This window comes from Osmerus mordax, chromosome 1, assembly GCF_038355195.1.
Source record: "Osmerus mordax isolate fOsmMor3 chromosome 1, fOsmMor3.pri, whole genome shotgun sequence".
Lineage (NCBI taxonomy): Eukaryota > Metazoa > Chordata > Actinopteri > Osmeriformes > Osmeridae > Osmerus > Osmerus mordax.
The window spans coordinates 7,369,615-7,382,664 of NC_090050.1; the positions used below are offsets into that span (position 1 = coordinate 7,369,615).

General features: G+C 40.4%; 1 protein-coding gene across 2 annotated transcripts; it reads left to right on the forward strand.

Moving 5' to 3' along the window:
- Window positions 1–10,720: 10,720 nt before the first annotated feature.
- LOC136945821 (cytokine-like protein 1) lies at window positions 10,721–12,196 on the forward strand. 2 transcript variants are annotated; one of them, XM_067239905.1, is made up of 5 exons: window positions 10,721–10,739; window positions 11,077–11,290; window positions 11,385–11,429; window positions 11,583–11,729; window positions 11,822–12,196. In XM_067239905.1, exons 2-5 carry the CDS (start codon window positions 11,144–11,146, stop codon window positions 11,918–11,920), a joined length of 438 nt encoding a protein of 145 aa, XP_067096006.1. In that variant the 5' UTR covers window positions 10,721–10,739; window positions 11,077–11,143; the 3' UTR covers window positions 11,921–12,196. The 2 variants fall into 2 exon arrangements, with proteins under 2 accessions (XP_067096006.1, XP_067096001.1); XM_067239900.1 differs by lacking the exon at window positions 10,721–10,739 and having other exon boundaries at window positions 10,785–11,290.
- The last annotated feature ends 854 nt before the right edge of the window (window positions 12,197–13,050 follow it).

Below are 13,050 nucleotides of genomic sequence, written 5' to 3' on the forward strand. Positions count from 1 at the left end.
CCTTGAAACTTGGTGAAAGCTGTAATCAGGCAGACACGCTTCTATCAAAGTTGCTGTTGCCGTGTCATTGTTTAGCCAGGTTTCTGTTAGACAGATGCAGTCTAAGTTGTTTTCTTTGACCAGATCATTAACTAGGAATGTTTTGTTATTTAGTGATCTAACATTTAGAAGGGCCAGTTTCATCTGTGGGGTATTAACAGATAAAACAGGGGTAGATAAATCTGTTGGAAGAATATGGATAGTTCTGTGACTTCTAAAACTAGTTTCAGGTTTGTAACCATGCATTGTACCATGCCATTTTCTGTTTGTGATGATGACCGGTATGTCCAATGAAATAGCATGGTGGCTGTCCTAGCGTAGCTTTTCTTTGGGAAAGTCTCTGTCACTGAGCTGTTCCATCACAAGGGAATTCATCCGGGGGGTGCAGATCTGTGCAGGGCCCATGTCCTTGCAGGAGGCTGTTTGAATGTTCTGTTCTGTTCCATGGGAAGTTGTTTGGGATGCGTCAGTCAGCTTAGACACAACAGGGATAGGGAGAGAAGCTTGATTTGTGGTCAGGAGCACGTGATTGATGTTTGCTGTTAGTAGTCGAGATCCTCTACGGTTTGGGTGGAGTCCGTCAGCTTGAAAACGGTCTGCACAGTTCCAGAACACATTGAAGTTATCGATAAATCTCAGTTTGTGTGTCAGACAGACAGATGCCAACCATGTGTTGAAAGATAGTAGTCGACTGAAGGCTTCTTTTCCTCTGCGAAAGCATGCAATCGGTCCACTGATGAATACATCTTGATATCTGTTGAGTGTGTTCAGTAGCTGGGTGAAATGTTTTTTAAGTATCTCAGTGCCAGTTTTCTTGTGTAGGATATCAAACGAGCCAGTGTGGATGATAATCTTAGGGTTGTTTGGTTTATTGTTGAGGATTGTTTGTACCTCTGAGGACAGTTCCTCGACAGATGTGTTGCTAAGACAAATATTTTCTGTCTTTGCCAGTTTAACATGTGCTGTCATGGCATCTCCAATCAAGATAGTGGCCATATGTGGTGTTGTGTTTGCATTTCTAACGTTTGCCTTATCAGTAGCTGCGGGGCCAGTTCTTATCTTATTTGGGTTAGCAATGATAGGACCTTGTGCTAGACCAAGGTTAGACACTGCGTTAGTGCTAGCAGTAGATTCTATAGTGCTAGCAGTGTTAGCTCCTCTAAGTGTTGATGGGCTGTGGGTAGTTAGCATACCTTGGATCTTGATAATCCTGTGATATTATTGTCTGATTAGGCTTAATGTATGGCTTAGCGTATTTAAAAGACATGAATCAGAAGGGTTACACTACTTTAACTGCTTTTTCTGTCAGTAGTCCGAAGGCATTTCCCATATTGGTAAACCTTTCTTAAACCATGTTGTAATTCTAGACAGAGAAGAACAGACAGAAAACTAGGACTGCATCACCAAAACCTGTTCATTGGAAGAAGAGGGACCACAATGGGGACATTGTTCACCAGCGCCCACGAGCCCTTAGAAAGCAGTCAACATCAAGACCAGACGAAGGAGGACATGTTTCTTCTTCACAGCCATTAGACCATGGCCAACACCTAGACCATGGTGATTAATCTTTTGTTCCAAATGCTGTATTTCAACAGTGTGTTGTGGCAATGTTGAAGTTATGATATTATTCTTTTTTCTCCTCCCTTTTGAAGATTTTGATATGCAGCAGCTTGAGGACCTTCTACAGGACTCAGAGAACATTGAATCGCAAGATTTTGTTCAGCAGCCACCATTGTCCAGTTGGAGTCAAAGGCAGAAAGAGGTCCAACAATGTTGGCAACAGGCGAGGTCACAGAACCTTGACAATTTACTTTCTGCTGAGAACATCGTCCAGATGACATGCAATCACTGTCACGTGAAAGAAGCTGTCATCCGTTGTGGGGAATGTATGCCCTCAGAGTGGTTTTGTGCTGAGTGTGATGGCTTGGTACATAAACACCACACTCTACACAACAGGCAAACCATCATGGATGGATTTTTCAAATACATCCCGCCAACAGAGTCTGTGACACTCCATGATGGAAAATACATCATTTGTGGACAAGGTTGGCGTTTCTTTTTCAATTGATTGACAATTTTCTTAACAGATCATTCTTATCTGAAATTGAAATGTGTTATTTAAGTCATTACTCACAACCCAAACATTCTTAATTGTATACCTTATGGTTCTTTGCCTTGCAGATTTTGTTCTGCCAACAGCTCTACCTCAAAGGATATGCTCCTGTGACACCGCTGATGCAGCAGTCTCTGTTGGTAGATCCATCATACTGGTTTGCATAAATGGTAGGATCTTGTTAAACAGTTGAATTTTTTTATATAACTACTTTGGACACAAAGTACAGAACAGAACAAGTACAGAACACAATCTGCAAGGCAAAGAACCATAAGGTATACAATTAAGAATGTTTGGGTTGTATAAAGTAGTTACTTTGGTTTCATGTTATTGATTTGCCTTTCATGTGCTCTCAGGCCGTTATGATCTTCACGTTCCGGTGCTAACATGCAAACATTGCAACCAGAAATGGGCTCCAGAAGTCAGTGACTTTGTAAAGAGTGGTTACTGGCCCGCTACCATGCAGGCACAGACACTGTTCCACCAAGATCTCTTCCATTCCTTTGAGGCTCTGAAGACAGCAGCTCCAGGAATGTCCAGACAAGCCTTTACAGCAATGTTGGACCAGAGAACAAAGCAATATGGAAGACTAAGTAAAAAGCAGTTCAGGGTCCACAAGTGGCTGTAGTAGGTAGAACATATTTCAGATAATAGACTGAAGACCTTACCACACAAAAGTCATTTGCATCCTTATGGATTTGAAAAGTTTCATACAAAACACAAAACATACAAAGGCAAAGATGTAGTTTATCGTTCTTGAAAGCTGTATTATATTCTTTCCTTTAGACTGGCAAAGTGAATGCAGATGCATTTCAGAGAAGTTTTCTGCAATTTGTGTACTGCAACTATGAAGAGAACCAACTTCTTGGAAAGAGCCATTGGTCTGTCCAGCCTGTAGCCCTGAAATGGTGGCTGTTTCTGTGGATGGCAACAGAAAGTTGTACAGGTTCCAGAAAACAAACCAGTGAGTTCTGTGCACACATTATAAACAGCCAATGTAGTTAATATACAGTATGTCCAGCTGTTAATGTCAATGTTACAGCACTAGATTCTTATCCAGGGGGCACAGTAAATTCATACTGCATATTGCTTTATCCTTCAAATGTAAGATAGGTCAGGCCAAGTGTGGAAGAAATTGAGATTTCCTGTGTGCTTACATTATTCACTAATCAATAGAACTAGTCATTGGATACTAGTTAGTATGTTCTCATGTAAGCTTGCTATTAATAAGAGTAGATTGTGTCTATGTGTCAGGGTTAATAGATCAGGAGAAAGTACTGGGTAAACGTCCTTTGTCATGACTACAAGGAGAGCGCCAACTATGATCTCTCTAGTCTGAGTGGTCATGTGTTGGGAGCTGTGAATCTCTTTCTCTGAGACTGGTTGTAACGTCATTACTGCCTGACTGTCACTATCTATGTTTACATTCCTGTGCCCTATAAAAGATGGTCCTCCGGCCTTCAGAGCCGGGAGAGACATGATTGAGACCTAAGCCTGGTGTTGTGTTGTCATTTAGTGTCAAAACGCTTTCTTCATCAAAAGACATAATCTTGACAGTTAAAGTTTGCGTGAACAGTCCTGCAATCTAGTGTACTTGAATTAACTATTGTCATGTTCAAATGATTTACTTTGGTAGACTGCAGGAAAAGCGATGTGTGGTGACTCCCAATGGAATGCAGCAAGAGAGACTTCAAAGCGGGCCAACAAGTTGGATGAAGAAGGTGTGGAAATTGCTGTGTGTAGACATGGATTTCTTCTCAAAGATTGGTATGGGTCTGATTAAGTAGTAGTAAAAAGATAAATAATATATATTTTATATTATGATCTAATGCCTCTTTCATGTGCATTGTGCTTTTTTGTAAAGGTCTGAATATGTATAGAGGAGAAATCTTTGCATATCCAATGTTTCTCCAAAAAGAGTTCCAGAGTGCTACATTTTTGGCCATGGATGTGACCTGCCGATATGTGCCATACTTGACAAAAGTGTCAGAGGCCCTGACTTATCTTCAACCCCTTCAGGAAATGAGGCATTGCTTGTCTGTGATGCATGCCAAAGCCCACAATACAAAATGCGAGGTGATGCTTTTAGCTACTTGACCTTTACATTATAGAGTATGATGTGGCAAACTGAGTGTAAAATGCCATAATAAATGACAATAGCCATACCACAGTGGTCTGGACTGACCCATACAATAACCTAGGAGTGCGTTTAAAGTTTTTCTGTAGCCCCTAAGTGCTGCCCTCTAAAGTTGGTAATCTCAGGATATGCTTTAATATCGTGTGTCCACACCACACATTATCTTCTTCCTGTAGATTCTGTGGACTGCAAGGAACCAGGAGGGTGGCGCCACCACTCTCGGTGAAGAAGTTGAGCAAGTGAATAGTTTTCTCTCCAGATGTGCCCTTACCACCAAGTATATGGCCAAGTCAGGTTTGTAAGCTTATTTCCCCCTGCCAGCCTGCAAATGTACATGTTTTACAAAATTGTATTTTGATTTTGTTTTGTTTTTCACAGTAAGAACTGACATGCTGACTGTCCATGCTATGGGGTGGAATGAACGGAAAGAGAATGGCCTCCATATAGCCATGTCTTCCAGATTCAAGAAGGTATGTTCACGTACTGAAGATGATTAACTATTTAAAGCAGTTACATTTAAACGTAACTTTTACTTATTATACGCAAAATGCATCACGTTGTTATAGTACCCCCTAGTAGACATTGTAGTGGTACAGGACCTCTGGTAGTTTAAAAGACTGCCTTCTGTATTGCTGTTTTCAGACAGTAGAGAAGACTGTGGATGTAGCTGAGAGCCTGAAGACAATGCAGGAGCAGTTGCATTGCTGTGATGACATGCTGAAACAATGGGTTGTTGATGTCAAGCAGTGGGCCAGTAGCAGTAAGAAAAATACTTAATATATAAACACTCTCAGTCACTTGGTTGTAATGCATATCTGTAGCTTAAATGTTAAAAGTTTATTTATTTTATCTTTAATCAAGGAAGTGCAGCACCTGGTCCTGTTGATGCTCAAAGTTTGCAGATCACAATCGAAGCACTCTTTGTGAGCATTTGTCTGAAAAAGCACTACCTTTACAGACAGAATGGTATGTATAGTGTAAACATAACTAATGCAGATAAATCTTAGGCTATACTGATATCTTCATTACCATGGCAGCTCTTGTTACATACTATTGTTTTTACTGTATTTGCAGATCGCAACAAAAGGCGACAGAAAATAACTCAAAAGATAGCCCAGGAAAAGAAACGGTTGCTGGAAGACATCCAGAGATACAACCAACAGCCTGATGGTGACCTTGTGGACACAGACTTAGTTGTGCAGAAACTCTATAACAAAGCTGCAGAGAGCATGATCTGACCTTGGCAGGAACAGAACACAGGTGTTGCATCAAGATTTAACTTTAAGTATGCATATAAAATGGCAATTAATAGTAATTTGTTTATTAATGTCAAATGTTTTTATTCCTTTACAGACGGTGTGGACATCCTCACAAAGAAGAAGCTCTGTGACCACGTAATGCTTGCCTCACGACTAAAAGAGGAAACGCAGATCCTTGTGAAGGAGATGCTGCAGCACTGCCAGTACCTCAAGGACTCAGTGGCAAAGGTCCAGACGCTGATGGGCACTGTTTTAGTGAGCAGACAGGAAGTGTAAATCAAATTATCTGGCTACATGCACTTTCAAATTTATAGGTCAAACTATTTAAGTGGAAACCAATCCTGCTAGTATAGTCTTCGGTAAATTAATTTCAACATCAATTAACAACATTTCCAGGCTTGCCAAATGGATTAACCGAGGAGGGTCCAAGGGCCTCATCAATGCACTAAAGAGAAGACTGCAAGACCTGAGACTCCAACAGCAGACCATAGCAGGCACCTACAGATGCACTCTCAAACCAAGTAACAGACTGGTGGAAGAGGAGGACAGGGAAATGGAGGAAGACATGGACTGGCAACGTGGCAACAGCTCGGATGATGATGATAGTGATGAGGAGGAGGATGCAGAGAATTGAACTCAAGTCACTTGGATTTGAATCACTCAGTCACAGCTGTAATCGCCTGAGACCTAACTTGATATACTGTGATGTATACTATGTGTTCTCTCCCTTTGATCTCTACCTGTAATGGCCCAGACGAGTCAATTGCAACAGAGGCTGTCTCCAGAGCATGACTGCAGCAGAGCACAGAGCATTATTTGTAAATGAGTGGTAGAACATAACACTTAACTTATAACATGGGTGAGTTGGTGACCTAGCTAACGTTTTCAGGTTTTTGTTTTAGATTCACTGTTAGGTAAGGGAGCGCTGGCTCCGCCTTCCCATTGCGGGGAGGGCCAGCGGCTACCAGGTTTTGGTTTTATTTTCACTAACTCAGTCTTGTTTTTCTGTTCAATAAACTTTCGTATTATTTTTTACATACATTGACATGCGTGGTTGGACTCACCTCTTGTTGGCTGTCAGATTGGGCAATTGGGAAATTATGGGGATAAATTATTCATTTATTATTCATCATATATTTATTCATGATATATTTAAATTATCCAGATTGTTTTTGAAAAATTCGGATTTAACTCTGTATAACTCGAGACAACTATCATCTCAATATTTAGGCTACCACACACATTAATATTGATTAGTGACCATTAGTGAAAATCCGAGTCTGGATGAGGATCAAGTTCTGTGTGTAATATATGGTGCGTTCGACTTCAGGCAGCGCCGGCGTCGCCTGCAGCCCGGCTGACTTGAAGCAGCCAATGGTATTCTCAGATTCAAGGCAGCCGGCTGTCGGCGCAGCCGGCTGTCGGCGCAGCCGGCTGTCGGCGCTGCCGGCACTGCATGAAGTCGAATACACCTATTCTCATGTCTCATGGGTAGGCTAATCCCTCGATGCGTCATCTCATTTAGAATACTACTCCATTGCCAACTAGGGCATTTAATGCTAATATTGATTACCTCTTCAACACCTCCATTATATTATAATCTATTCATACATACTTTGTATGTGAAATATAAATCGTTAAGATGTTTTCAAACCCTAAACTTGTGAACTTTGAAACAAGTAGTTGAACTACAAATATGGCATTGTTCAACATCTCGATTTAGTGTTTAATGGAATACGTTTGTAGTTCTTTTAGTAATTTGTGTTTTACACCAATATCATCTGAAATTTTATATCAGATTGATCAGAAATGTACATTTAAAATGTACATGTATTATAGATCAATAAGCATTATATATAATCAGCACTACAAAAGTAAACTTTGGCATGTATTTTTTTCATACTTTTTATTTTAGATTATATTCAAGTTTTGAATGTTTTTGTCACACTCTGCATGGAATGTCTCAATGGAGCAACATGCACATTTTCATCCCGGTAGCAGCATACATTGGAGTACAAGACACATTTTAGATTTGGAAAATGAACATTTCAAGGTGGCGCTGATGAGCCTCTATCTGGCTTAGAGGTAAGGCCATATGAAAAAAAGTATTTACTAGTCCAAAATATTCGTCAAGGCAAGCCACAAACATGTACCACCAAGGACAACAAACCCCTAACCCTAGCGCGGTCTGTTTAGACCATGTCTTACGCAGAGCAACTAATCATCTTTTAAGTTTGGGGATAAACAAATGCACAAGTGGGTATGTACCCTGATATTGTTTGTGCTAAACCAGGACTATGTGCCATCGAAACATAATTTGACTTTGACCACTGATGGTAGTCTATTTAGATTATGAATGGTCTTGGAATCTATACTTGGAAAGATATCTCACTGCAATGGCAGATTTGGATTTTAAAAAGACTTTGTCGTATAACAAAATCAAACCCATTTTTGGGAAGGTCTTAGCTTGCAGGTTCATTTATGTAAGTTTGACACATTCCTGTAAACCCTTATCTGATATATTGACCTTTGAACCCTTGCCAGGGGTCACCTTAAAGCCCTATATTTAGTAACCCTAATTAGGGTAATTAGGGTTAGGGTTCCTTTCATGGCACACAGTTCTGGCTTGGTACAGTGAATAACTGGGGTTAGATAAACTGTGTCTTTCAGTTTCATAACCCTAGCCCCTACAGGGGATCAACAGTGCCACCTAGAAAAGGTAATTTCCTAAAATTCAATTCAATTTATTTTTTCAGCTGAGGCTAGGATCAGCCTGGGATTTTGTATTTAGACCAATATTGACCCTCTTCAAATCATACTGGAACCATGTTTGAAGATTATGATGTAAAATAATGTTAAGTAAAGGTTACATATTTGAAATAACGGAACTCAAAAGGTACAGCTACTTCACACCTAGGCAGATCTCAGGATGACGCCCAGGTGGGGGGAAACTGACCAATGAAAGAGGTCACCTTCACGGGGACCCCCCCCTTGTTCTTTGGAGTATAAAACCCCCAAACGTACAATCACCCTCGCTTGTTCGTAGGATTAAACTGAGGTGAACGCGTCACTCTCTAACCTATTCCTCTCAATTGGCACATTCACTGAGCGCCCGGAACTTTGACGAGAGATTCCGCTTTCTATTCGTTGGACATAACGAACCTTTGACTCCTTCTTCAAACCGGCAAAAGTAACTACGATTTGCAATATTTCTTACTTGTGACATATTGGCATGTTGTGATTAAATTGTTGATGTTTGATTGTATTTTACAAATGAGTTAACTTAACCCTTGTTAAGTCAGTTACCCTTGCTCGTCCATTGTTACCCCAAAGGCCTACCTGTCCCTCTCTACCCCTCTCTCTCTCCCTTCCCCCTTCACACGCGCTCTACACAGCCATTGTGTTGCTCGCCCTCATTTGCATCCAGCCACTGTACTACTCTGACTAACCCATAACTTATCTGGTATTTGTTCATTATAATTACATTCTCCTAAATAAATCATTGTGTATAATACTCGCGTATCACTCACGTTATCTGATCTGCTCTACTTTCATAGAATTCACTACTTAAGATTAGACTGATTATTACGAAGGCTATTATTTCAATATTATTCAATAAGGTTTCCTCTATCCCTTTAACAATAAGAGGTGGTGCCCCCAAGAACTACATACTTTATTATAAATTAAGTATTGCAAATCTTAAACGAGCAAACCCCGCTACAATACATAGGCTAACAATTAAATTAGAAGCACATTTCCTGTATTTAACAATCATTAAACATGGACTTACCTGAAAGTGATGCACGGGCATTATTTCGCAGTTTCTTTCTCTTTCTTATTTCTGCCCCTGACTCCTGTTGTCTTTTTGAGGCCATTTTCGAAAAGTTGACCCTACTTTCAAAGTTCGTCAGGCCACTGAGATAGGACAGGGCACCCACGGCAAGCTTGGGAAGTTGAGTGTGTATTTTTTTTTTTTGGGGGGGGGGGGGCACAGTCGTAACTTTTTGTGAGCAATGAAATATATCTCTTGTTCTGCCTGTTTTGTGATATACATGCCTAAAAGGTGCCTAATATTTATATACTGATATAAAATCGGCATTATAATTATTAGTACTATGATGATTTATGAGTTAGCAATTTTTTGGTGCCCCCTCAGGACTTGGTGCCCTATGCACAGCGCGTAGTGCGCGTTATGGGAGCGGCGGTACTGGTTGTAAAAGCAAATTAGTTTCTAAATAACAGTAGGCTAAAGGCTAACCAAAAACGTAAATATGAACTTTGCAGACTGCCCAGTTCTCAAGATAATTGTGGGAAACTCGCTGCCCTAAAATCCCATTCAAAAAAATTCACAGATTCCTGGCATTATTAGATAAATTGGATTTTAGAGCAGTGAGTTCCCACAATTATCTCGAGAACCTGGCAATCTGCAAAGTTCGAATTTTCCTGTGTACTTTTTATAATACAATTGGCATTGTCAATTTATTTAAAATAATGAGAAATCGCTTTATGATGTGCATAAGTGACTAGAATAGATGTGGAAGTTGAACAAGTACTTCAGAGATGACAGAGAATTTCAGTTATGATTTGTGACATATAGGTACCAAAGCAACTGAGAACTATCATCACCAGCTGCATCACGGGCACTGCACTATCTATAATTCCAGAAATCTGTGTATGTCACCGACATCATTGTGGGCACTGTGTCCTATCTATAATTCCAGCAATCTGTGTGCCACCAATTTTGTCACGGGAACTGTGCACTATCTATGGTTCAAGTCATCTGCATTTGTGTTTCACTGACATCTTAATCACAGACTGCATCACGGGCACTGTGCATTTGTTAATTACTACTCACAGTAGGCCTATTCCATATACACCTGTGGGAGAATCCAAAGAGAAGGTAGAGCTAAGTATGTGTAAATATTGTGTAGTTGTGAAGATAGGCTGCTTCACTTGCTTACAACTGATGTGGTTTCTCGATTTATTTATTTTATAATTTTGCTTAGAACTGACTTTTGCAACTTGCTCTATTTGGCCGTTTGGGTTTCCCGTTACTCCCAGATCAGTTACAAACCAGATAAAGCTTGTTTTGTAACACAGAAACAAAACACCATTTCCATTATCAAACAACTTTTCAGGTAAATAAAGACAAGTTGAAGAAGGTCTAAATCGAAGGTGTCACATGAAGCGGGTTTGACAATCTTACATTTTTGTCTAATTCAATGTATTATCATAGTGCCTGTTCTCTCATATTTACACGTTAACATTTGATTTGCCAACTCCTTTTTTTAGCCGTCAGTACGCTAGGTAGGCTACAAATGCAGGGAATGTACATCAATGATCTATAGAAACTCGTGACCTGCTTGCAAAATATCTTTGATGTTTTATAACTGCTTGGTCTGTGCGTTCAACGACAAGAAAAAGTCTGGTCAAGTCCCTCGCGCGTTCTTGAAGTGCTTTGAAGCTCGTTCCCAGTTGCGTATATCACGTCACCTTTAATTTTTTTCTTAAATCTCATTTTTTTAAAGGCATACTTGCCAGCAATTGGAAGGGCTTCGTATCTCCTGACTGGCTGTCCAACGATCTGTTGCGACCATGAAACTGGGCCCTGCGACTTTTATTTGTTTCTTTAGTTTAATGTGGTTGACAGAATGTGCTCCGCTAACATGCTACTCCAGAGTGCTCGGATTGAGCAAAGAAATAATGGACCTACTGGATAAAGTACACAATTACCATCGCACGGTAGGCTAATTGAGCGAATCGATAGTTTTTGTTCCAGTAGCCTAGGCTTATTATTACAATTTACAACTTGAATTTGTTTATTTGTGATTTGCAGAAAACCTGCGTTGAGATTCTACCCAAGATGTTCATAGATGTGCACGTAAGTTACCTTACAGACTACAATTAGTTGTCAAGGTCTGACTGATAAAAGTCAACGTATTAGTATGCAGACGCATCACGCGGGGTTCAAAATTGTTCATATTGATCTTCCACAACGCAAATAATTGTGTAGTGGCACTACTGACTTCCACAGAATTCCTGCCTCATGCCCAGGCTCCGAGATTTCCTCTACGTTGTGGAAAACCTTCCTACCCAGTACTGCAAAGAACGCCCCAGAATTGTCCTATTAAAGCGGAAAGTCCGGAACTTGTACGCTATCATCAGCAAAGTCTGTCATCGGGTAGGCCTATGTGGGACTATGTGTCCTCGTTAGCTTAATATGCTGTTTACTGTGAAAAATAATTATGGGTTGATATTTGATTTCCCCCGTAGGACCTTGTGTACTTTACAGATGACTGTGAGGCAATCGATACTGGACACAGTGTCCCACGCTATGGAGAAGACAGGCTGCAGCTTCTGGAGGAGAGATGAGCAGATGGCACGAATACTGCACATAAACATACAAATGTCAGTGTAGCTTGTCAGTCAGTGTATGTCAGTGTATGTAGACTATACCCTTTCATGGAAATATCCTGCTATGTTTAGAAATACCAAGCGACCACAAGTTACTGGTCAAGTTGCAACGTATGTAGACGGTAATGTGGTTATTCAGCCGAGTTGTGGAGAAACTTCACAGGAAATTACCTGAATACCAATCATTCCGATGAAAGGCTTACAATAATAAACCAATAACAAATGTTTGTGAAACTCACTTGTGGGTCAGTTTTTCACCACAAGTCTGCATGCCTCACTTATGTTTCTGTAACCTTTGGCATGACTGAGCGGGTTTAAAAAAAAAGTTAGGTAGTTGGGTGATAAATTTGGGTAAAAACTGCAAAAAGGTCCACTTTTGAAACCCCTCTCCTCCTTCCCCCTTCCACTAGGCTGCCTACGGGCCTGCATAAGTTATATGGAATGCTGTGCTTGGGCAAAGTAAACATGCATGTAGGCCATGTCCGTCAAAGACTTATGTTTTACTATATTAATAGATATGGAATTCTCTAGCCCGCACGATGTTCACTGTATATTCATTGTTGATTACATTTATGCTTAATCACATAGACCTAGATTATAATAGGCTATATTGTTACATTAGCCTACAATTTTTTAATCTTCAGTTAGGCTAGCTTGTTTAATAAAGCCTACTTTGATATAGCAGGGGCGGTTCTACACGGGGGCCTACAGGGGCCAGTGGCCCTGTAAAAAAGTCCCTGGCCCCCTCTGTGGCCCCCCTGAGCTGACTGAATATATATATTATTTTTTTAAGCGTCTGCTAAATGAATACATGTAAATTTATAGAAAACACCTCTTAGGCAGAACTGTACATGTGTGGGGCGTTTTGGCAGCCCCTTTGACACTGGTCACCCAGACACTCGTCTGGGACAGTCGTTGATTTACATGAATGCTAAAATGCCAATCACACCTTAATGACCACCTCTGGAAAGGTGGTCTCAACAGTTGAAGAGGAAGGTTGACCGAGGAAGACTCTGAAATTATCATTAAAAGTTGTGTTCTTGTAAATATAGTTCTAAACAGCTTTAATGTCATGTTTGATATGATTT